Consider the following 25,623-nt stretch of genomic DNA (forward strand, 5'->3'; position numbering starts at 1 on the left):
CAATGTGAAATGTTAATGACATGATTGATATGCATGATACATTATTATTTTTACATGCTTTCTAATTATGCAATTACAGTGGTACAGTGTAAGATTTGTGTCTATTATTAAAATTGTCATTTTTTTAAGAGCTTATATTGTGAGATTTATGTCTATTCAAATGAGATAATTTTATCTACATTTCTGTTACAATTAAAACACATCTATGACTGATGGATCAAATAGACGATTCGATGATCATATGAACAATGTATAAAATTGTTTTGAAATGGCTATAAATGTGATTTGGAAAGTTAATACCATGAAATTGTGGCAATTTTATATATAGCTTTTAAATGCTTGCTCTTATGATAGTTGGTACGTAGATAAGCAATCATTTATTCTTATGCGGGGTAACATTATTTAGCCTCGAGAATTTAAAGTGGAAATATTTGTGAGTTATTTTTATCATACTAATATTTTTTTAAGAAATTTATAAAAATAACAGGGCAGTTGCAACTTTGGAGAAGTAAAGTTGATGATGTTGATCAAGAAGATTTTCTAAACCGATAATTGTTGAATTCAGGTTTGATTTCCACAATCTGCTGAAGAAAAGAAACTAAATTTCCAAAAATAAAGATTTTGTTACTATCAATATATTTTATTTTCGTGACTAACCTTATATAATATTCAATTAAATTTAGAAGATTTAAAAGAGGTGTTGATTCACATGAAGTGGCAGTCACGGTAGATCTTGGGATCATGATGATTAAAGATGGTGATGTAAAGAATGAAGTTGCACACATGATGAAAATGAACATGTTTGTTTGGGAGTTATAATTCTACCTGCGAGGTCAGATTATTTAGATTTGTTTCATATTTATTCATGCTTAGAATGATATATGAATTGGTATAAATAACCTTTAAGTTAGATTTTTAAACTTAATGGAGATATTATAAAATTAGATAAACCACTAGTAAAGACTAAGATATTGAGAAACTACTAAGACTAAGGCTAACATAGTGGTGCACTATTCATTGTTATGCTTAATAATAAGATAGCTTAAAAAAGAGAAAACTCATAAATGATTTATTGGAAAATAGAGTGATGAGTACGAAAGTGCATGTCTAGGAATGGTTCTATGAAGACCTAGTATTTAAATGTGCCTAGTGTGCCACATCTCTTTCGTATAAACCTACATGGTGCACTATTCATTGCTATGCTCACTGTTCTAACTTTATATAAAAAAAAACTATGACGAGTTAAAACCTCTTTAATCTTAGTGTAGAAGTTAAAAGATGTAATCACCATTTTTCAAACCCAACTAGACCCTAAATAGCCCAACCCAACTAAACCTAAGATCGACCCAGAGCCCAAACCGAACCAGACCCGAAGACTACTCGGGTCTAACCTAAACCTACTGTAGTCGCCCAATTCCCCCATTCAGCAACCGCCCACAAGCCCCTATCAAAGGCTACTTTCTCTGCCCCTATGATCAAAAAAACACTCCAGCACGCCACAAATAGCCCCACTCCACGCAATATGCATAAAAAACAACAAGAAAAAAAACAAAACGTGATCATTTGTTTTTCCTTTAGTAATGGGCATAAAACCCGAATGAATCATTATAAATGGCTGTATTTTTTTCTTGATCAAAAAAAAAAGAAAAAACCTTGTACTCTTTCCAAATCAATAAACAACAGGCATTCAAGGTCTCTTCCTTTTTTATTTCGAATCATTTTTTTCGGGTTTTTTTATTTGTGTTCTTTTGTGTTTTACTGTTTTTGGCTCTAAATCTCAGTAAAAAAAAAGAATTTTTAGTGTTAGAAATAAAACCACAACCCCTTATCTTTTAGTTTCATTCTAAAAACACTAATATATATATATCGAATAACAAGCAAAATATGCCCTATTTTTTTATTTCAAACAGCAGTAATATCCAACCATTTTTACAGTAAAAATACGAAAAAAATAAAAGGAAAGCATATCCAAGTTTTACCTGGGTCGTAGGCATCGCCGAAGTCCAGATGAGAGTCGAAGAGTTGGGGCCTTTCCTTCGAGTTTAGGGTTGGTTTTCGGCATTTTTAGCCCAAAGCATGGGCCTAGGTTAGTAGATTTAGAGATTTCAAATTTTTTGGGTTAGTTTAGGTTTTCTGACCACCGTGTACGGCGGCCAGAGGCGGGGCAAGGCGATCGACAGTGGGTCGGCTGAGGTGAGAGAGGAGAGCTTCTCCCCCTTTTTTGTGTTTCACATTCAAATGAAAAACAAAATGTTGTATATATAGATAAAGTTTCATGTAAAATTGACCTTTGGTCCCCTAATTTACGCAAGATTTTGCAAAGTGGTCACCTGGAAGGGACCGTTTTTATAATTTTCCCACTCTTGTTTATACTATGTATTTTTGGTAAATTATTTGTTTAGTCCCTCTAACTTTAGCGTATTTTTACATTTCGGTCACCTGAAGCAACCAAAACTATTATTTTGCCTTTTCTTCGCATGTTTTATTTTTTGGTAAATTTGCTTTCAGGTCCCTGTGTCTTTAGCGTAATTTTACACTTTAGTCACCTAATTTTATTTATTCTGATTTTGGTACTCTGTTTCATTTTTTAATTTAGTCATATGTTTTGATTATTATCATTTTAGTCACTAGTTTTCATGGTCAAATACCATTTAGGTCCTCTGAACTTTGTCGTGTTTTTATAATTTAGTCCTTACATGCTTGTATTGTTTATTTATTATGATTTTGAAATCTTATTGCATTTTATTTTAATTTGATCATCATTTCAGGTTATGGTTTATTAGCAATTAGTCACACCTTTTTTTCTTTAATTCATTTTAGTCATTAATCAGTTCTATTTTCTTTATTTATTCATGATTTTGATGCTATATTTTATATTTATGCATTGTGGTCCTTTTACTTTATGCTTTAATTTCGACTTTGTATTTTTAATTTATTACAATTAAATCCATATATACTTTGCTTTTTTATTATTTATTTTTACATGTTTATTGTTTATTTTAAATTTGTTATTTTAGTTTTATTTAGTTAGTTTTTTTATAATTTGTTCTTAGATTAGATTTGTAATTTAAATATGATCTAGAAATTAGGATTTCATAGTAGTTTTAATTAGGGAGAAATTCGAGTCGAGTTTTCGCATAAGATGCTCGATTACTCGAATTGATTGCTTGACCCTTTTAAAATTTATTAATCATCAATATTTTTCTAAAAAATGACACTTTAGGCTTAGTTCTTTTTAATAGGTTAATTTAGACAATACTTAGAATTTTGATTTATTAATTAGTCCTCAACTTTAGAGGTTATCGATTTAGGTCACTTTTAAGTCTTTTAGAACTCTGTATTTTAGATCTTGACCTTTTTAGTCCTCGAACTTTGATTAGAACTTTAGGATTGACATAATCAAATAGGTTAAATAGATCCTCCTTTTTTTACCTAGATTTCGATATAGTCCTCTTAATTTAGGGAATAATTCGAGTTGACCCTCGCGTAAATGCTCGAGGGATTAATATTAGAACCTACACTTCTAGGTTTGTGCCTTTAGGTTCTTTAACTTTCATAATTCGACACTTTAGGACAGAGAAAGCCTTAATTCACTCTTAGCTTAATTTGGATTAATAAAAATTTGTTTGATTGAATTTTATTCTTAAACCTAAGGTAATGTTCACTTATTAGGGAATTAATGGTATATCTCCCGCAAATATGCTCAGGGGATGACTATTGGTGATTCCCGAAATAGGTCGACATCCTTTTTAAAACTACATCATTATTTCAAAAATTAAGGCAATATCCTTTATTAAGCACAATAGTTGATCTCTCGCCTTTATACTAGGGGTGAATGCTATCGGCCTTAATAAACGAATACCCTTTTTTAATTTAGCATCTATAATGATTTTCAAATTAAATAAAGACCGAACTCAAAATTTTGGATTTGAAATATAGGGTAATCAACTAGGTACCAATTTGTTGGTGCTTGTGGGGGTGTTAATCCTTCCCCACGCGTAACTGACTCCTGAACCTGATTTTTAGATTTCCATGGACCTCAAAACTCGATATTTTAATAAAAATAAAATGTTTTATTAAAATTACTCAGTTTTTATGGTGTCTCAATCGCACAAATGATTGGTGGCGACTCCTCGCATTTCAAAATACTTTTCAATGAAAAAATCCCGAGTCGGTATCAATCTTTCCCCGCCCGGGCGAAAAATGATGTCGACAAAAGAGTAGAGATTAATTTGGTAGAGTAGAATATCAAATTTAGTCATAGTAAAAAAAATATGTGATGGTCTCTTTAAGGCTAATATGTTGAATATTACAAATGAAAAAGTAATAGAAACTAGTGCTATTAAAAAAATAGTTTGTAGCCATTGAGTGTACTTTTATATAGAGAATATGAAAGTAGTTGTCTATCCTAAGAACTTATGTTGAAATCTCTTTGTAAAAAATTTGGGATAATTTTTTTGTTGTTATGAAAAGTTGAAACTCCTAATATTTTTTTATAATATTAATAATTCCCTAAATAGTTGTTATGAAGAATTAGGAAAACTAAAATTCCTTTTGAATGAGAAAAAGTCATGGATGATTATTGATGAGATATAAGGAATTTCATAATCGTTTGAGATTATGAATACTAATCTTAATGATTAGTAGCTTCTTAAAATTTTGAAAATATAATGGATGTGTAAACAAGATTTAAGTTTGTTAAAGCATAGTTTTGTGGTTAAAACTAATAAAAAACTTTATTCTAATATTATTAAGGGCTTAAGGGTCGCCTTTGCCCCTATAATAGATAGACTCAATTTATCATTTTCTCTCTTATCATATTTTTACATCAATTTAACCCTTAAAGTTGCTCAATTGATCATTCTATACCCTACTCTTAACTTAAAACCTTAAATTATAAACCCTAAGTTAAGTTTAAGATATGGTTTAGAGGTTATAGGGTTATGCTTTAGGGTTTATAGTATATGATTAGGGTTTTAAGTTAGGGATGGGATATAGAATGATGAAATCGAGCAACTTCGAGTGATAAATTGATGTGAAAATATAATAGGGATAAAAGTGATAAATTGAGTATAATACAGGGGTAAAAGTTACCCTTTTGCCTACGATTAAGTATATATGTAAGATAATTTATTTACACATTGTTCAAGACACTTATGGATTTATTTCTATCCTAAAAATATTTGAAATGTGAGGTGTCTCAAATCATGATTAAAGTGAGAGAGTGTAATACCCCAAAATATTCAACAAGTGAATAAAATATAAAATTTTGAAAATTTGGTGGCCAAAGTATAAATTTAGAAAATTTTAAGGATCGAAAGTTTAATTTTGAAAAAGTTATATATTTTGGTTCCATAAATGGATAGTTCATCTTCAAAGAAGGATTTTCATGTATGTCAGTTTTTTTATCTGGAACTTGTAAAAAAAGTTATTAATCAGTAAAGTTCAATAAAATAATCGGATACCCGGATCGAATTGAATATTTACACAAATTTGAAGAAGGGTAGTTTGAAGTTAGAAATATTATTTTGATATTTTTAATCAGTGGAATTTGATGTGGATCGGTGAATTTGATGGAATTTGCATGTTAAAATGGAATAGAGAACTTTGTGACTAAATTAATTTTTCTTGAAAAATTGGAAAGACAAGATGGAAATTAGTAAATGAGATTTTTATATTTATTTAATATTATTAACATGGAGATAAAGGGATTATATGGGGGTAAATATTAAGATTCACTAATAGTAGATATGTCTTTTAGCAAAAATAGTTTTTTTTTTAAATCTTTTTAAATATGCATTAAACAAGTGTAAAGTAAAAAGATACTAGAAATTTTAAGGAAAAATCTGCTCCTTTCTTCTTCATCAGCCGTGAGCTTCTTCTCCAAGGTGAGGGAACTTTATTTTTAATTTTTAATCCATTTTTGTTAGGATTTTGGCTTAAGTGTGAATAGGGAAAATATTCTACCCAAGATTCTCTTTCATTTGGTGTAAAAATCTTTAAGTTTCATGCTTGAATTGATGAGTTGTTGTTGAAGGAGAAGTTTAATTTCAATGGTTTAAGGTTGGTTTACTAGGATGACATAACCACAAATCATATAGGAGAGTTGTTAGGTCTTGCAAAACCTTGAACTCTTATCCTGGCCTTAATTTCATTCTTGATGGGCAAAGAACGTTAATTGCATGTACACAAATCCCCTTACCTTACCTTCCTAATTGTGATGCATTTTACCTAGCTTACAGTCTGTGTTCTGTGCGCGCTACCTTGTACAACTCGCACAATTTTGCTTCCACATAATATACAAAGAAAAGACGAGAGAGAGTTATTCGTGTGCTTGCATTTTGTAGAACACTAAGAGAAATGATTGTGCTGTCCGAGCATTTTAATTTTGTTGGCTTTGTTATTAAAATGAAAGCCATTCTGACTAAATGTTTTTAGTTGTGTACTGTTCACTACCCATTGAAAAAGGATGGTGTCCCATAAAAAAAGATTTGAACTTTTCTTGTCAGAAAGCATAACAGCGATTAGTTATAAATTTGCGGCAAATTATTTGATATTCTTCTCCACGTGATTTTCAGAAGGAAGATATTGATATAATTCAGTTCTGTTAAATTATATGATCTGACTGGATGCACTTTCTCCTACTGTTCACCAGTTTTTGTAACTCTTTTGTTTGGTATTTATACAAAAACTGAATTATATAATTTAAAACTGTTCACCAGTTATTTTGTAACAGTGATTAGTTCTGTTAAATACTACTGTACACATGTTTTTATATGCAAATTAGTAATTGATTTAAAACAAAGTCCATTGTATGAAAATGAGGGTTAGTGGTACAATGGCATGCCATTAGGTGAAGTGAATCTAAATATGTTTTTGATATAGCATCAGTGTGTATCACTCGTGGTCTGACTCGGCGTACCTTAATGGTGAACGAGGTGGAGTGATTCAGTACATCTGATTAGCTTTATATGTGTATTATATGGCACCAAGATGGGTCACTCGTGATCTGACTCAGGTGCCTTAGTGGTACACGAGGTGGAGTGACTCGGTGCATTATGTCCTAACAATAAATTTCCATATAGCGCACTCACTTGTTATCTGACTTGCGTACCGCGTATTCTTATGATAATACAATGGGTAAATGTATGATATAAATAAAAAGAGTATGGATTTGAAATGATCTGATTTCGAAAAGAAAAGTACAGTTTTGCAATGATATGAATTGAAATAAAAAAGTACAGATCTAAAATGGCACAGTACAGTCTAAATTACATATTCTTATAATAATTTCTTATTATGAGTTGACAACTGATTTTATACATGTTTTATTTTATTAATGTTTTTATACGATAATGTTTGTTTATATGTTAAATATTTTATTTATTTTATTTTATTTGGTTGCCTCACTAAGTGAAAATTTAATGTGTGAGTGTTTCACACGTAGGTGTGAGCTAGAAGGAAAAGTAGGGAGCACATCAGCATCATTTTCGAGGAATCAGTTGTGCCACTAGAATCAATAAATAGTAACATCTTGTCTGTTAATTTATTTGGTGGTGGCATGTATAATAAAGAAGTTTCTAGCTGCTCTGATTCGAGTCTGTCTAAGATGTTTTTGTTTAAGTTATGATTGTTTAGTTTTACAAAGGACATTATTAATTATGAATATTAGTTTATTAAATTGTAATTATTTATGATATAAACAATTTTCAAATCAAGCAGTTTTCTGGTAGTTTTGATTTAAGATATGTTACAGTACAGAACTGCCTAAAATGTTATCTGAATTGAATTTAAATTTTTATATTTAAATATTAAATTATGATTTTGTGTGATTATTAGTTTTAAATAAAAGAAATTTATTTTGAGATTTAAAAAAAAAAAATTACTGGTTTTGAAATAGTAAATGGTTTGTATGACTAATGTGACATTTTTGACTCGTATATGGGTGCGTATATGACTTAAGGGTGTTACAGAGAGGACCCTAGTTAATTTGTTTACCAAATGTTAAATTCGAAAGTTGGTTCATAGAGGGAGATGGGTCTAAATCCCATTGATTGAGAAATTCATGGTGGATACACAACTTAGTTATCTAAGTAAAATGTGGTCAAACGAAGTAATGGAAAGACTCATAGTTTACATTTTTACCTATCTATCTCTATGATGAATAATGCACATACACATGATGAGCTTAATTACTCCTAATAAATTCCTAGCCCAAATTTTGGGTGGTCTTAGTGAGAAAGACTTGGTGAATTTACCAATTTTTTGGTTGGTTATCTATTATTAATAAGTTTATAACCTAGTGTTGAGTGGGCAGTCCTAATTGTGAATGACTAATTAAACTTACTGCCATAGAGGAATAGTTTTCTTAAAACTCTTAATGAATTCAAATCCAAGAGTTTAGGAGTTCCTAGTGAGAATGATATATTGAATTCAGCGATTAATGAGGTTGAATATTTATTCTTAATAATTTCTTATCTCAAAGTTTGGGTGGTTCATTTAAAAATGAACTTGAAGAAATTTACCATACCTATTGTGAGGATGAGCTATTTAAAAAGCTCTGAATTATTTCATAGTCCATTTCGGGTGATTTATATTGAGATAGAGTTTATGAAATAACCAACGTAAGTGAGAAGGATTAGCCACCTTCTATAAAAATAAGTGAGAAGGAAAGAGGGCTATACATATACATTTGTATATATACTTTGTAGACACATTGAGTACTTTTGTGGATGAAGGGTTAGTTGTGTGTTATGAGTTCACCCTAATCTTAGAAAGTTCAAGATTCTTTCACTTATCTAAGAGAAGAATTACTCGTCATCGCTATGTACTAGTTCAAAATACGTACACTAGTGCTTTAGCAACTAATCTCGTTATTATTGTTCTCGTGTGCTCTAATTTTTAAGAAATAATTATTTCACATTAGTGGGAGAATATGGTTAATGCTCAAACATGTAACTCATTTCATAATGATATTTATTTCTATTTTTAATAGAATTAAATTGTGCATTAGAAATGATGTTTTTGCCCTCTCTATTTACCCTATAAATAGTGGGCAATTTCATTCATTTGATAATATCACAAGTAAATATTTGTTTTGATACACTCTCCTTTTTTGTATCGTTTTCATGATGTTAGTACCATCAAAGTTCACTCCACTTTTCGGGTGTACGAAATTTGAAGAGTCGTGCTAACTTTAGGGAGGTCATTCGTCCATTGTAACGATTACACACATTGGGGTGAATTCTCTTCTAAGGTAGTGCATTACCACAACACGGTTATCATCACTTTTGCATATTTTTATTTAATATTTTTCAGTTAATGCTAAAGTCTTATTTTGCAGCAGTCTATTTTTCCAACACCAGTTACTGAGCAGATTACTGAATTTTGACTAAGCCCAACCCTTCTTCTAAGTTTGATGTTATGAGGAGGCGTCTTGGGGTGTTACCTGTTGTAGAAATTCAGGAAGAGGAGAAAATGGAAGAATGATAGAGTAGCCGTATAAGTTGGTATTATTTGTAACTGAAAGTTGTTAAAAGTTATAACTGTTGTTAACTGAGTTAGGCCTAGTTTGTGTATCTGACAGTTAAATGGATCTCTCTATATAAGAGAGGTTTATGTATTGGGCATAGCACGGTGATTTTGTACTTTTTTTAATATGAAATTCAGTTCTAAAGATTGAATCCTCGTTTGACTTTTCTTCATTACTTTCTTTTTGTATTTTCTCTTTCGTTTTTCTCTGTTGATTCTCATAGCTTCTATTGCTATTCTTTCTTCTTGATTTATGATTTCGAACTGTGTGTATGATACAGAGTTTGATTTTGAATAATAATAAAAATAAATAAAGAACATTGTATTATTTAATCATTAGATTGAGATTGGAGAAGACCAAAAGTTAAAAAGTATTTGATAAATTAAAGAATGATATTTGAAAGGTGAAAAAATATGATTAAATTGAATTCAAAATTGAATGAGTTAATAAAAATATAAAACAAGAAGATCAAAAATAGAAAATTTTATAGAACTTAAAAAAATTAAGGACCCCAATTAAAAATATAAAAATAAAAGAGCTCTAATTATAAATATAGAAAACATCGGAGTCCAATTATAAATATAAAAAATGGGGCCCTGAGCTACTGCTCAAGGTGCTCCCCTAAGAACCGACCTTATTTGTTCCTCGTACATGAATTCTCTATTGAGGTCGTCAGATATAAATTTTTTAGCTACACCACGAAATATATCGGCGGTTTCAACATAAAGCATATACAAATATGCAACTTAAAATGATCTGTGTATACACCAAAATAGTATTTAATCTATAGAAGTTTAATATTCCCATTTTGAGTTCATTAAGAAAACCGTATAGACCTCCGTAAATGACTTGGACATTAAAGAAGGTACGCGAGTGAATACTATGGCACTCAAAGGGTGCGGGAACAATATGAAACCTATAGCATGAGTATAGTTCGGTAAACGAAGTACAAGAACAATATGGAACTCTCTCACATGAATAGTATGGTGTACGAGACTGTGTGACTATCTAACTATGTGTATCAAGTGCGTGAATCAAACACCTTAGTGGTAAAGGAATATTTTTTTAATTTTTGAGATCCCGAGTTCGAACACTAGAAATGTCGAAGTAAAATGATTGAGAGTTATCTTTATATAAATACTATTTTGTATATACTTCATTAGGTAAACTCGAATAGTTTGATTTTACTTTGAACTGAGTTCGAGAGCTTGAGCTTAGATAATAGTATTCTATCGAGGTCAAGACCAAGATTGAGCTCGAGCTAAGCTCTGAACGGTGAGTTTCAAATCAAGCTTGTTTCGAGATAAAGATGGAGCACGAGGTAAGCTCTGAACAACGAGTTTCAAATCACGCTCGAACAGTTAAGTTTTACGATGGATTTGGATAGTCCTTGAAGATCATATCCCTATATCTATATGACCCAGCTGTTATAATATGTTGTTGTAGTCATTAATCATTATAGTAATCCATATAAATTTTATCCTTTTTACTCTACTTTGAACTTTAACAAGAAATCAATCAAACACAACCAGTTCAATAGAAAATCAAGCACAATCCAAAAAAAAAACTCATCAAAACTTGGAATCAACCGACAACGCAACAGCCAACGGCAGGGACCGTTGACCCAAAACATCCAACAGCCGGGCTATTACCATTATAATGTTGTGGGTTTGAACCAGATGAAATTGGACTCAGGACATGTGTGTAAATATGGGCAGAATTATATCTCTCATATTTCATTAGAAAAATCACCTTGACTTGAAAAATTCTCAGTTCTAGATTGCTATGCTTAAAAATTATGATCAAAACTACAGTAACATTTCTCAACGAGATGACCGTATCAACCACATAGATGGCATCAGTCCGATTGCTAGAATTAAATCGACCACGTCCACTATATGAATTTCCTCCTGCTGCTGCCCCTCAAAACTTGACTTCCCGGAGCAATCAACGTGTAACCCTAAACCCTTAATTTTAGCCAAATATTCACTAATTGGCACGCCGCGTTTCTTTATTTTATCAAGACTGTGCTGGAAAGAGGAGATTTCCAGCAGCAAACAACCTCGAGACAGCATTCCAGATTGCTCCAGTAGTATTGAGCCCGATGAGATGCGGCAGAATTTCATTATTAATTGTAGATAGAAGCCAACAAGCTAACAACTTGCTGAAGGTGAACCAAAAACGTTTGATTCTCAACAAACTGCCCTGCATCATCTACAACAAACTGATCTGAAACTTTATAATCTACAGAAAATAATTCAGCAAACCATAACCATCAACCATCAATGATGAGCATCACTTGATGCTTCCAGAGAATGCAAGTGCTTTCAAATAATTTCAGTGTCAAGTTTCGAAAGTTGATGAACAGAGGAAGAGTTTGAAGTTGAAACAGATACATTACCACCTGAGATGTTGGATCTTCCATTCCATTATGCACCCCTAATCCTATAGGATCTTGACTGGTTCTCTGATGGGGATTCTCATTAGGTGGCTGGCTGATATTCGAACTTGTAGAGTCATCTTGGCCTTAAATAACTTTGCACAAACAGAAGGAATGCAACAGTAAACAACGATTCTTACCTCAATCTTACCCAAGCAAAGAGACATCAGTTTGACCAAAAGAAGACTTTAGCAAAAAGACTTTAACGAAATCCATAAGAAAATCGGCACAACTGAAGACAATCTATTACAAAACCAGAAGAGGAAAATTAGAGAAAGAGGACCCACAAACAAAGAAGCTTCTCAGGAATTTCAATTTACTAGAGCAACCGCACAAATGCTTCCGTCAAGTTCGCCGGAGAATAGCTCTGATATCATGTCACGATCTGCATAAGATGAGCTGAAGCTGCCAGAATCAATAACCAGGAACAAAAGAGAACGGAGAAAGTTGTCTCTGGGATGTTTTGAAAACCACGTAATCACCGGACAATTTATATAGAAGGAGAATGAGAGAGTGGCCGCTAACCACTCTTAACTAACTTCATAACGGCAAAGACTAGTCTTAACATCAAAACAAACTTGTAACTTTAGATGATTTAGTCATTTCAAATTAGTTACTCGAATCATTTTAGGTACAAATTGTTTTAAATTAAAATTCAAATCATTTGATTAAATCAATTTATAATTTGGATGAAAATTGAGCTTAAACTAATCAAATGGGGATTCTGAGTTCAAATCAAATTTGACAAGTCTACTACAGGGGAGTATTAGGCTTAATGCACAAAATTTGATATTAGACTTGTTCATCGATTTTGCTCAAAATAAAATTCCCGACATTTAGAATAGGGTCCCCGAAAAATCTCCCTACTATTTAGAAATGCTAAAGGATTGAACGGAGTGAAAAATCCGAATTACATTTAACAACTTTCAAGCACAAATATATGAGCAAACTTTGCCATTAATCGAAACCAATACACGTACAAGCATATATGCGATACACGAAGAATTATTGTTTTGCAAACTTTGTAGAATATGAGCAAAAAATATAATATGAAAGGGCGAATTGTGACTTATGTAGTAAATCGAAATCAGGCAGCTGTCTTGAGTTTCTTGGCGATGCCGGCGATGTACTTACCTTGGTGAAAAGCTTGTGCCAGCTCAAGTTCAGATGGCATCCTTGATCCATCCCCGGCATAGGTTCCAGCACCATAGGGACTTCCACCTTTCACTTGCTCCATCTCGAACATGCCTGCACCAAAGGTGTATCCTATTGGAACAAATATCATCCCGTGGTGAACAAGCTGAGTGATTGCGGTCAACCTGAGTTAAAATCAGAAAATATACTCAGATCTCTGTTTTAATTTCTGGGTGCAGGATGTCTTATTATATGATTTCAATATGAGAAAACTTACGCTGTAGTCTCTTGGCCGCCACCCTGAGATCCGGTGCTATAGAAGACCCCAGCAGGTTTTCCTGCAAGTTGCTGAGTTCTCCATAGACCTCCAGTCGCATCCAGAAAAGCTTTAAATTGCGCAGACATCATTCCGAATCTTGTCGGGAACCCGAAAACAAACCCATCGGCCTCAGCAAGATCATTTGGTGCAATAACCGGTACATTATTTTTTGGCGGTGCACTCATCTTTCCGAGAACTTCTTCTGATAGAGTTTCAGGGACCTATACCACATATATATATATATATCCACAGTTATTCCACTCTTATCAAATCTACACGTTTAATAAATAATCAAACATAAACAATCATCCAATATGAACTTGCAAGATGCAACAGCGGGGCTTGGCAAAAATCGGTTAAAAAAATGAAATGCAATGACTCGAATCAAGGAAGGCAATGCAAAAACTAAGCATATTTGCAATGATATCCTCAATAAAGAAAAGTAACTAAAGAAAACCGCACAAATTTAAATAACAAATGGACAGTAACAAATATGAACAACTAACAGAACAGCAGACAGATTTCTTATAGGAAATAAGTTCCAGGTTCTCAAAGAGTGACATCAAAATGTCAAAATATTTTTCTTTTCTACAAAACTAAAATAGAAAAAGGAGAAAAAAATAAAACTCAGACGGGGATGAAACAGTTGAGACCAAGTATTTAGAATGAATTTTTGACCATATATTAGTCGATTGCAAAAGAAAGCAGGTTACTCAAACAGTAGCAGCATATTGTGCACCATTATTACCTGCCATAATTTGGCTTCAACACCTTCAACGGATGCAGCTCCTTTCTTTATCTCCTCTGCAAGTTTTTCTACATGTCCGTACATAGAATAGTATCTGTAACAGCATAGAGAAGATTTTATCAAAATCCATACAAATGTGCTGCAATGAGTATGCAATACAACTCAAATCACTCCTAGTAGCTTTGTCCTCTCAACACCTACTTCATGTTCTAACCAGGCAAACAGCCCAGTACTGTTATGCTAAATATTCCTAATATATCAGGGAACCTCATATTACATCTCTCCTGTAACAGATAAACCTGGAAACACGGTACCGACATACCGTTCACCTAGCTTACCCTACACCAATATTTATCCATAAAAAAGTTCAGGGCAGAGGGCTGTGTAAGGTGAATACTGTAATAAACAAGTTGTTCACAAAACAAAAATACTAACCAACTAGTATCAAACTAGAAGATTGAGCATTTGATAATAATTGCATGGGATATACCTTACACTAAAATCGTAACGTGCTATGCATGACATAATAGCTTATTACAAAGGAGAATTGTTTCATTATTTCATAAAAATTAGATGCCAAATGTTGGATGCAAATGATGCTATAAAATTTATCTCAAGTTAATTGCATAGGTAACATATAGAGTCATTGCTTTCAAGTTCGGACAAAACAGATGGTGCAAAGTAAGCGACAATGAAAGCATCCAGAGTGCAGAGAAAGTGTATACAATCTACAGTAATATTGTAATTCTAAGCATGCCAAATATAAGACCAGCATATGGTACTTACTAAAACATTACAAACAGTATAATTTTTTTTGTACAAAACAATAATTAGGTAATTAATCTCCTAAACCCATTACTACCATTCAAATGTCTTTAATTTCTTGAGAAATTGCTCTGGTCGAAAAAAATAAAATGCTCACTCTACTTGAGCCCTGTTTCACCTTGCTCTTGAAGGAACCACACATATGGATCAATTAAGTCACAACAAACAAATAAAGAAGGTGACAGCAGCAACGACATCATTCAAGCATGCGTATAGGGAAGAGTTGTGAGGTACATGCTGATTCATCTAAAAATTTATAAACTTGTTGGTGAGTAAAGTGAAGGGCCTACCTAAAACCACTATCCTATCTCCATATTATTGTTTAACAAAGACAAGTTTCTCACACAGATATATGTTTTGGTTATTAAATCATCTGACAGTGGGACACAAATCCCTTGGTAATGCACATTCATCTTTAATACAGGCACTAACAAATTTATAGATTAAAAGAAAAAAAAGAACTTGCTGGTGAATAAACAAAAGGACACCCTTAAAACCAATAACTACCCAACTAACTACATATTATTGTTTGACATATACAAGTTATTAGCATGGGCTATATGTTCTGATTATCAGATCATCTCACACAGCTAGACAAAAATCCCTTGCATAGAGTTTCATCTTTACTACAGATACTAACATGCATTTAAAGATTAAAAGAAAAAAACGACAACTTGCTGGTCAGGAAACATAAGGATACCCTTAAAACTAACAACTACCTTCTTAAAGCAAGTTCCTTACGCAGGTTACATGTTTTACTTGTCAAATCACCCCAGACAATCAAATAAAATTTCCTTCTTAATGCACACATACATTTTCATTGTAAACACGGGTACTAACACAGCTCAAAGATTAAAAGAAAAATCGACAACTTGTGTATTAGTAAACACAAGAACCCCTAAACCCGACAACTAACTGACTACCTCCATATTATTATTCAACAAATATAAATTACTTGCACAGATTATGTGTTTTAGTTATTAAATCATCTCAGACGGACACTAAACTTTACAACACAGATTGTGTGTTTTAGTTATTAAATCACCTCATATTTAATACAGATACTAAAGATTGAATGAAAATACCAGATAGCATAAGGATTATAAAAGCTAAATCTCAAATCAGAACAAGAAAACAAAGCCCTATTAACAACCCTAATCTTTGTACAACATAGATTTTCAAGAAAGAATAATAAGAAAAACTGATTAGAAAGAAGAATCCAGTTATGAATTCATCGTTTTAAGACTAAAAGGTGTTCATGACAGAATCAATTTGAACACTACACTTAAAACTAAGAATTGACCTTATTGATCATAAAATAGATACAATGATCACATTCCCAGCAAAAAAGATAGACTTCAACGCTTATTTCTCAACTAAAACACTGCGAAAATCAGAGGAAAAATTAAATGGATACTGCATTTCCCGGCGTGAAACCGGAAATTAATTTTTAACACGAACAATTAAACTCACATTTTTTCATGTCCCGAAAATTACAAATATACGACTAAAAACTAATCGTTACTCAAATTATTGAAAAATTAATAGCAAATCCAAACTTTTTGTTAAGATATAAACTGAACAAAAAAAAAACAGAAAAAACTTAGTTGCAGAGTCAAATCAGAGTACAGAATATTTTATGAAAAAACATTTAGATCAAAGGAAAGATAAGAAAGAAACGAAAATAATCACGAATCAAATTCAACCAAAGTACAAATCAGTCGAAGATCAAAACTAACAGTTATTCAAAACAACAAAAAACGAATCTAATAAAATAAAGAAAAAAGAGAGTGAAAATTTATTAAAATACGTACACAATATACACTTTGGTTGCCATGGATGAATTCCTCTAAAATCACCACCACAATATTCTCTTTTATTTTCTTCTCTACTCAATGAAACAATGGTTGACGAATGAGGGAAAATGGGAAAGCCAATAAGTTATATTTATCGTTGCACACGGTGGGTCTAATTTACTCTCTTCTTTATTTTTTTTCAAATTTAATTTCTACTTTTTTTATTTACTAATTCTGAGTTGTTAGTAGGTTTTGTATTTATATTTATTATAATTTATTGAAGTTTAAGAGAAAATTAATTAATTTTTATTTTATTTTATTTTTCATAAAAATATCATTTTTTTTCAAATAAAATTAGTTTATTTTTTTAAAGTAATTTAATTACAGTGGCAAATTTTTATGTTCCAAAAGGTTCACTTGATAGAAATTTAGTTTCGATCTAAATTAGGGTAGATTACATGTTTGGTACTTAAATTATTAATTTTAGTCTATTTTAGTACTTAAACTTTCATTTTTTTAAATATACCTAAAATTTAGTTTTTATTTCATTTTAAAAATTTAATGTTAAATTTGAAAAAAATGAAAGTTTAGGTACTAAAATGGACCAAAATTTATAGTTTAGGTACTAAACGTGTTAAGTTTTTAACGGAAGGGTACTAAAATGAAACAAAAAATAAACATTAAGTATAGTTTTAAAAAAATTAAAAGTTTAAGTATTAAAATATACCACAATTAATAGTTTAGGTACTAAATGTGTAGTTTGCCCTTTAAATTAATAATAATTTAAAATGTTTAAAGTTAAATATAATCATTTTATTTTTTAAAATTTGTTGTATTTTTTGGTTAAATGTATCAAAAAATTATTGAGTAAAATTGGATTTTGAAATTAAATTTATTCTTTTTCATTAACTAGTAGGTTTTTTCGTTATAATTTATTGTAGTTTAAAAGAAATTTAATTGAATTTTAAATTATTTGTTTTTTTGTAAATTTGTCAGTTTTTAAAGAATTTTGGTTTATAGTGGCAAATTTTCATCTCATTTTCTCTTATCGATAAAAAATTAATATTTCAATCTCTTAATTAAATATAATTTAGTTTTGGTTAGGTTAGGTTCGTAAATAATTTAAAATATTTAAAGTTAAATGGAATCATTTATTTTTTTAATATATATTTTGTGATTAGGTGATCATATATAATATTTCGAGTAAAGTATGCAAATGATCTTCGACAATAGGTTATTGTTTTATAAAGTCCTCGATAATTAAGAATTACAAAATGATCTCTCAATTATAAAATATTATTTTGTTGAGTCAATCGACTATTAAAAGTTACATAATGACCACATAATTATTCATTATGTTTCAAACTCGTCCTTTTTTAAAAAAATATTGATGTTATTCTGAGTAGCACATTAACCTACTAACTATAATATAATAAAAGTTGATCCTAGAATCCCAAACGACTATTATATCTCAGTCATTATGTTAACATCCAACTTAAACAACCACCAATTTTTTAAGAACAAGGAAGAGTTTGAAATATAATAAATAATTGAGTGACCATTTTTTTAACTTTTAATAGTTAAGAGACTTAATAAAGTAACATTATATAGTCAAAATATTATTTTATAACTTTTAATAATTGAGAAATTTAATGAAATAATACCATGTAATCGGGGATCATTTGCATACTTTATCCTATAATTTATACTATAACGGCATCAAGTATAAATTCTTATTTAATGGGATTAATATTTTTTGTTAATATTAATTACTTTTATATAAAGATAATATTAGTTTTATTTAATGATGACATGTTGTTGTCACCCTCATCATCATTGGTCGTTGGAAAATTAAATACAACATTGTGTTCATCTAGAAGATTTAATATTTTACTCTTTCTCTCTTTTAATATCTTTTATTAAATTTGTTGATCAATAAATTTCATCTATTTTATAAGGTTTGATTTGATTGTTCTAGGTATACCTCTTTCCTATTTTTTCTCTTATAAATGCCATAGATGGATTTTAAAATTCTTTTATGATAATTATTGTTGTCAGTAGTTTAATTTTTCTATTAAACTTGTACCAATAAACGATATTGGTTTAACTATAATTGATATTTAATTTTTAATTTAATCTTAGATAGTATTTCCTCTTATAAAGAATTAATTTTCTTAAGATTTTAATTTCATATAAATTCATTAAGTTCTAAGAAATTAAGAATTAAGTTTAAAAGAAGCGATGTGTGTATAAATGAAGAAAATTAAATATTAAATTTATTTATATTTTATTAGTTGTAGTGATTATAATACGAAAGAGTCACAATTATTTGATAATGAATGCTCAAATATTTTTATAGATGTCATGCTAGAACCTGAAATTTCTAAATATAATACTCATCTTTTTTAATCACTAAGATCATTTAATTTGTTAAAATTTATTGAGTATTTTATAAAAAATTAATATTAAAATTTTTGAATAAATAGAATTAAATCCTGAATTAGAATTAGAATTAGAATTAGTTTTTTTTAATTTGAGATATTTTAGGAGGATTAATGGGAATTGGGGTCCAATAAAGAAAAAAAAAATGAAGTTGGAAAAGAAGTGGTATTTGATGGTGTCTCGCAATGGCAAAGGCATTTTGACTTTGCCAAATCAAACAAATGACTGCGTGACAAAAACGGTATGACGCCTCCCATGTTCCATGCCCATCAAATTAACTTTTGTATATTCATAAAAATAAATTCCACAACACCTTATTTGAACAGATCTGTTTTTTACTACATTATTCCATCTAATTTATCTAAAATATTTGTTCAGAGATATTTTATTTAATTAAGTATAAATATAATTTTGTTCGTTAAATGATGAATTGTTAAAATTTTGCTAGAATGAATAATACTTCATATATTATTTTGAATGGAATCTATACAAATATATATACAATTTTTATCTAACTAACTAACTGTTAATTAGTTACAACTAAAACAAAAATAACAAACTTTGACTTCTAACACTCCCCCTCAAGTTGGTGGGTAAAAGACATCCTTTACTCCCAACTTGGATACAAGATACTCATGTTGTTGTACTCCTAGAGCCTTAGTAAATATATCTGCTAATTGCTCTGGAGAGGGCACAAATTCTGTCTTGATGAGTCATTCTTGTATTTTCTCTCTTACAAAGTGACAATCAATTTCTATATGCTTTGTGCACTCATGATATACTGGATTTGTTGTAATCTGAAGAGCAGCATTGTTATCACAATACAGCTTGATTGGACATTTCTTTTCTAACCCGATCTCATTGGCTAAACCATTCAACCAAGTCAGTTCTGCTGAAGTAACAACCATGCTTCTGTACTCTGCTTCAGCAGATGATCTGGCCACAATATTATGTTTCTTGGACTTCCATGAAATCAATGAATTTCCAAGCTTGATGCAGAAACAGACTTTCTTGAACTAAGACATGCAACCCAGTCTGAGTCACAAAATGCTTTAAGTTCACTGTTGTTATTTGAATCCATCAAAATTCCTTGACCAGGATTTCGTTTGATATACCTCACTATCCTCAATGTTGATTGCAAATGAGATTCTTTGGGCTGTTGCATAAACTGACTCAAGTGATGCACTGCAAAGGATGTGTCTGGTCTGGTATGTGTGAGGTAAATAAGTCTTCCAATTAGCCTTTTGTAAACACTCTTATCTGTTAACAACTCCATTACTCCTTTTTGTGCACAGTTTATCATACTCTATTGCGGTAAGCCTGGCATTTTGTTCAAGGGGAGTCTTTGCTGGTTTTGAACCACTTACTCCCGTTTCCTCAATCAATTCAAGGGCATACTTGCGCTGATTAATTAAGATCCCTTCTTTAGATCTCATAATCTCATGACCCAAAAAATACTTCAACCCACCAAGATCTTTCATCCTAAACTTCTTGTTTAAAAGACCTTTTAAATCATCAATCAAACAATTATCATTCCCAGTTATCAACAAATTATCAACATATATCAACAAAACTACAATCTTCTTATCCTTTTTCATTGTGAACAAAGAGTAGTCAAATTTACTTTGTTCATAACCAGCCCCTAAAAGAGCATCAATTAACTTTAAATTCCACTTCCTGGATGCTTGTTTCAAGCCATAAAGGATTTTTGCAGTCTACACACCTTATTCTCCCCCTGACTGCAAAAACCAGGAGGAAGTTCCATATATACCTCCTTAGACAAGTCACCTTGTAAGAAGGCATTATATACATCAAGCTGAAACAGAGGCCAATCAAAAGCATAAGCTATGGCAATAAGAAAATGAACAGTGACCAATTTGACCACTAGTGAGAAGGTATCCACATAATCTACACCCTCTCTTTGACTATAACCCTTGGCCACCAATCGAGCTTTAAATCTTTCTATAGTACCAGCAACATTGTATTTAACTCTATAAACCCATTTGCAACCAATAGGAACTTTTCCCATAGGTAAAGAGATAACTGACCAAGTTTTATTTGTTTCAAGGGCAAGAATTTCATCCTTCATAGCTTGTACCCATTTTGGATGCTGAATGGCATCATGATATGATTTAGGTTCAATAGGATGTGAAATAGAGAAAATAAAGGATTGTGTAACAATAGGTAGAAGATCATAAGAAATGGAATCTGAAATAGGATAAGAAGAATTAGAAACAGAATTGCAAATGAAATCATTCAATTATTGGGGTTGTTTAGGAATTCTAGTAGACTTCCTAACCAAGATTGGAGCCACTAGATATATAGGATGTTCTGACTGTTGTGACGATTTCACAGGTTCAGATGTAGAAGAAGAATCATGTGGAACAATATGATCAATTTGTTGACCAAAAGAAAGAACTACAAACTCAGAATCATGAATAGAAGGAGTGGAATGAAAGAAAGAATCGGTCTGAACAGGAAAATGAAAGGGAAACACCTATTCATGAAAAACAACATCCCTATTAACAAAGAACTTCTTAGAAATGAGATCAAACAAGAGATAATATTTTTTGAGTATTAGAATATCCCATTAGAATAGAAGGTAATGCTCTAGGTGCAAATTTATCAGTTGGCTTAGGATTAGTGGCATAACACAAACAACCAAAAACTCTAAGAATAGACAAGTCAGGGGGTTTGTGATAAAGCATTTCATAAGGAGTTTTCTATTGTAAAACAGAAGAAGGAAGTCTGTTTATAATGAAATAGGCTGTTAACACACATTCACCCCAAAATTTAATAGGTACTTTTGATTGAAACCGTAAAGCCCTAGCTACTTCTAAGATATACCTATGTTTTCTTTCTGCAATTCCATTTTGCTGTGGAGTCTGAACACGTGAACTTTGGTGTAAAACACCAAGAGAAGAGAAAAAAGGGGTACAGTTAGAATTGAAAAATTATGTACCATTGTCACTTCTAACAATCTTAGTGATAGAAAAAAACTGAGTAGAAGTGAATGAAATAAACTGTTTAAGGAACAAGACAACGTCATTTTAACTCTCAAGAGATAAACCCAAGTCATACGTGTGCAATCATCAACAATAGTAAAAAAATATCTATGGCCACTATGAGTGGAAATCCTATAAGGACCCCATAAATTTATATGAATTAACTCAAATGGTTTTGAGGATCTAGTAAGACTAAGAGGAAATGACAGGAAGCAAAAGCAGAAACACAAGGAAATAATTTGCTCATAGAAGAAGCAAAAGCATGCCCAAATCTAGCATGCCAAAGCCCAGTTTTATTAGAAACAGAAATAGTAGGTACAAAACAAGCAGAAGAAACATGCCCAGAATTAACCAAAGAATTAGAAAAAAAACCAGTAGCTCCTTTAGTAGACTCAAAAATATAAAGTCCATTAAACTTTCTACCAATCCCCTTGATCATACCAGTGTAAAGATCCTGTAAGATACAAATTTCAAGATAAAAGGAAATGATACAGGCATGATCTTTGGCAAGCCGAGAGATAAAAATCAAATTATAAGAAAAACTAAGAACAAACAAGACACTAGAGAGAACTAAATCAAAGGTTAACCTATGAGAACCTATATGGGATACTAGTTTAGTTTGACCATTATGCAGATGAACATAACGAGGGGAAGAGCATGAAACAGTAAATTGCAAGACCTTAAAAACAGACAAAATGTGACCAGTCGCACCAGTATCAATAATCCAACAAATGCACAAGTCATTGGAAGCAGGTAAACTAAAAGCAACAGTACCTGCAAAATTCACACTGGAATCTAGAGTTGAGCTCTTGTTAAACAAGCTGAGGATTTGATTGTACTGCTCAGAAGTAAAGGCGGGCACAATTGAGACAAGAAAGGAAACCACTGATCCAGTTTCAGTCTCTCTATCAGTAGTGTGCATAAAATTATCTTCCATGGAAGCTTGAGGAACCTTCTTTCTATTGAACTTGAAATATGGGAGAAAACTGATAAGGTGATAACGTCGATCGCGACTGTGGCCTTTGACCTTGCAATACTCACAGGTTCCAGTGAATCGCCTTCGATTACTCCCTTTAGAGACAGTTAAGAACATTACATAAGCTTCAATGGGTGCACCAGTCATCTGAATTTGATGAGATTCCTCTTGAATAATCATGGAGTATGCCTGATTAACAATAGGAAGAGGCTTCATAATAAGGATTTGGCTTCGAATCGTAGAGTAGGTTTCATTGAGGCCCATCAGAAATTGAAAAAGGCGTTGTTGAGCCACATGAATGGAATTCTGCTGTGCAGCCTCGCAATCACAGGAGGAAAAAGGGACAAGAACAGCATACTCATCCCATTTAAGGCGAGTAAAGTAGACTGAAACTGATGAATCACCTTGAACAAGAGTGGCAATCGATCGATGCAAGAAAAAAACCCTAGAACCATCAATTTTGTCAAATCTTTCCTTGAGGTCTTTCCAAAAATCTTCTACGTTCAAAGCAAATACAATACCAGCCGAGAGATCTTGGCTTACAGAATTCAAAATCCACGAGAGCACAAGCGCATTACATCGTTCCCACTAAGGTTGCAATAGTTCTTCATAATCCTCCATTCGATAACTTCTATCCACAAAGCCAAGCTTATTCTTGGCGAGAAGGGCAATACGCATGGACCTACTCCACACACTGCAGTTTTCGAAGCCATTGAGTTAATACGATACCAATTGAATGCCAGGCGTATCCGAAGGATGCAGAAACAGCGGGTGATTGGAGTAGATCGTGAGAGCCGTGAACTCTAGACAAATGGATTTAGGAAGAAATGATGGAGAATGGAATCACTGCAACAAGACACCGGGCCACAATGCTCAGTGAAAAAATAGGCCACGCAGAGAACCCAAATGGCAAAGGCTTGTGAATTGATAACATGTTAAAATTTTACTAGAGTAAATAATACTTCATATATTATTTTGAATGGAATCTTTACAAATATATATATAATTTTTTATCTAACTAACTAACTGTTAATTAGTTACAACTAAAACAGAAATAACAAACTTTGACTTATAACATTAATTAATTTTTAATAATTATTCTATATTAATTTTTAATAAAAATTTATCATTGTATTATATCTTAAACATTTAGGATAACTTTATAAATGCATGATACAAGTTATATCAAATCAACTTTTTCTTCGTTAATTTTGTTTAGCCGGTAGTGGCATCAATTTTTATGCTAATTATCGACCGTCGGTTTTCTTTTCTCTTTGTTTCTTTTTTAGTTTTTTAATAAGAATAAGTTTGTCTTCGTGACACATTTATCTCTGCCTTTATGACACGTTTTTTGTTTCCTTTCTCGATTGTTTGGTTGTTTCTTTTATTTTATGTTTTTTAGGGTTGGATTTGACAAAGCCACGACTAATCAAGGTGGTGTTTTGTAATCTTGTTGATCTTCCTTGCTACGGACCCTCGGATTGAATTTACATACGTGATTCTGAGTTCGTGAATAGTTTCTTACGACGTTCAGTTCTGATTTGTATTTCTCAGTGGTCTTTCAAAAATTTAATTTTCTTTTGTGATTCATTTACCGATGCAGATAGTTTATTTGTATCTATTTTTCGTTCGAGTCTTTTGGTTGAATTTTAACTTTTTCCATGTATGGTCCTTATATGATATAAAGTGGCTAGTTTCAATGTTATAGAAAAATGTTCAGATTATGTATTTAGTTTATGATGATAGTTGTAAACCCTTATTGTAATTTTAGATATTTTCATATTTTTAATATGACTAACGACATCTATTCAAAAAATTGTATGATACAAGTTAATGTAAAAATTATATAAGGCTAAAAAACAGTGCAACCGAAAATTTGAAAAAAAAACTTAACAAAACAAGTTTAGCACTACTGGAAATGTTGAATTATATGTAAACTATTAGGTTGCAAGTATCTTAAAATAATTTAAAATGGTGTAATCGGGTAAATAAAGTAGTCAATAAGTATGGATACTTAGTAATTGCATAACATTTCATATCGTAACCTACTTTCTAGATAGAAACCTACTTTCTTAGTGAACCATAACATTATTAATGGCAACTAAATTTTTTTATAGATATGCATAACATATATAGCTTTTAAGTTATTTTGTTGTCTTGTGAATGGCTAAGGCCACGTCAGCTAAAAATCTAGTAATATTTGAAGCGCAACCTAAAAAGTTAATTATATTGATAGCATTGATCGTTTATAACTTATTTTGTTATCGTTAAAAGGGTAACATTTTAAATTGAAACCAATATTGCTATTTTAACCGATTACTTTTCTGGTTCTGAATCATAACAGTTTGTGTTCTAAATATTTGTATTTATACTTTTTCTCCAAAGAATGATATTTTTGAATTTTAA

The 25,623-nt window shown here is 31.4% G+C and overlaps 1 protein-coding gene across 2 annotated transcripts; it reads right to left on the bottom strand.

Moving 5' to 3' along the window:
- Positions 1–12,911: 12,911 nt before the first annotated feature.
- Positions 12,912–25,138, bottom strand: LOC120143964 (probable NAD(P)H dehydrogenase (quinone) FQR1-like 1). Of its 2 annotated transcripts, XM_039158150.1 has the most exons (5): positions 25,128–25,138; positions 16,813–16,845; positions 14,174–14,267; positions 13,384–13,646; positions 13,060–13,291 (listed from the first exon to the last, which is right to left on the bottom strand). In XM_039158150.1, exons 2-5 carry the CDS (start codon positions 16,833–16,835, stop codon positions 13,060–13,062), a joined length of 612 nt encoding a protein of 203 aa, XP_039014081.1. In that variant the 5' UTR covers positions 16,836–16,845; positions 25,128–25,138. The 2 variants fall into 2 exon arrangements, with proteins under 2 accessions (XP_039014082.1, XP_039014081.1); XM_039158151.1 differs by lacking the exon at positions 25,128–25,138 and having other exon boundaries at positions 12,912–13,291; positions 16,813–16,835.
- Between the last annotated feature and the right edge of the window lie 485 nt (positions 25,139–25,623).

This window comes from Hibiscus syriacus, unplaced genomic scaffold, assembly GCF_006381635.1.
Source record: "Hibiscus syriacus cultivar Baekdansim isolate YM2019G1 unplaced genomic scaffold, ASM638163v2 tig00110865_pilon, whole genome shotgun sequence".
Classification (NCBI taxonomy): domain Eukaryota; kingdom Viridiplantae; phylum Streptophyta; class Magnoliopsida; order Malvales; family Malvaceae; genus Hibiscus; species Hibiscus syriacus.

Coding starts and splice junctions, on each gene's coding strand:
- LOC120143964 (XM_039158151.1), bottom strand. CDS start 16,835: ATGGCAACCAAAGTGTATATTGT. Junction 14,268..16,812: donor GCAACCAAAGTGTATATTGT/GTACGTATTTTA, acceptor ATGCTGTTACAG/ATACTATTCTATGTACGGAC. Junction 13,292..13,383: donor GGCGGCCAAGAGACTACAGC/GTAAGTTTTCTC, acceptor ATTTTAACTCAG/GTTGACCGCAATCACTCAGC.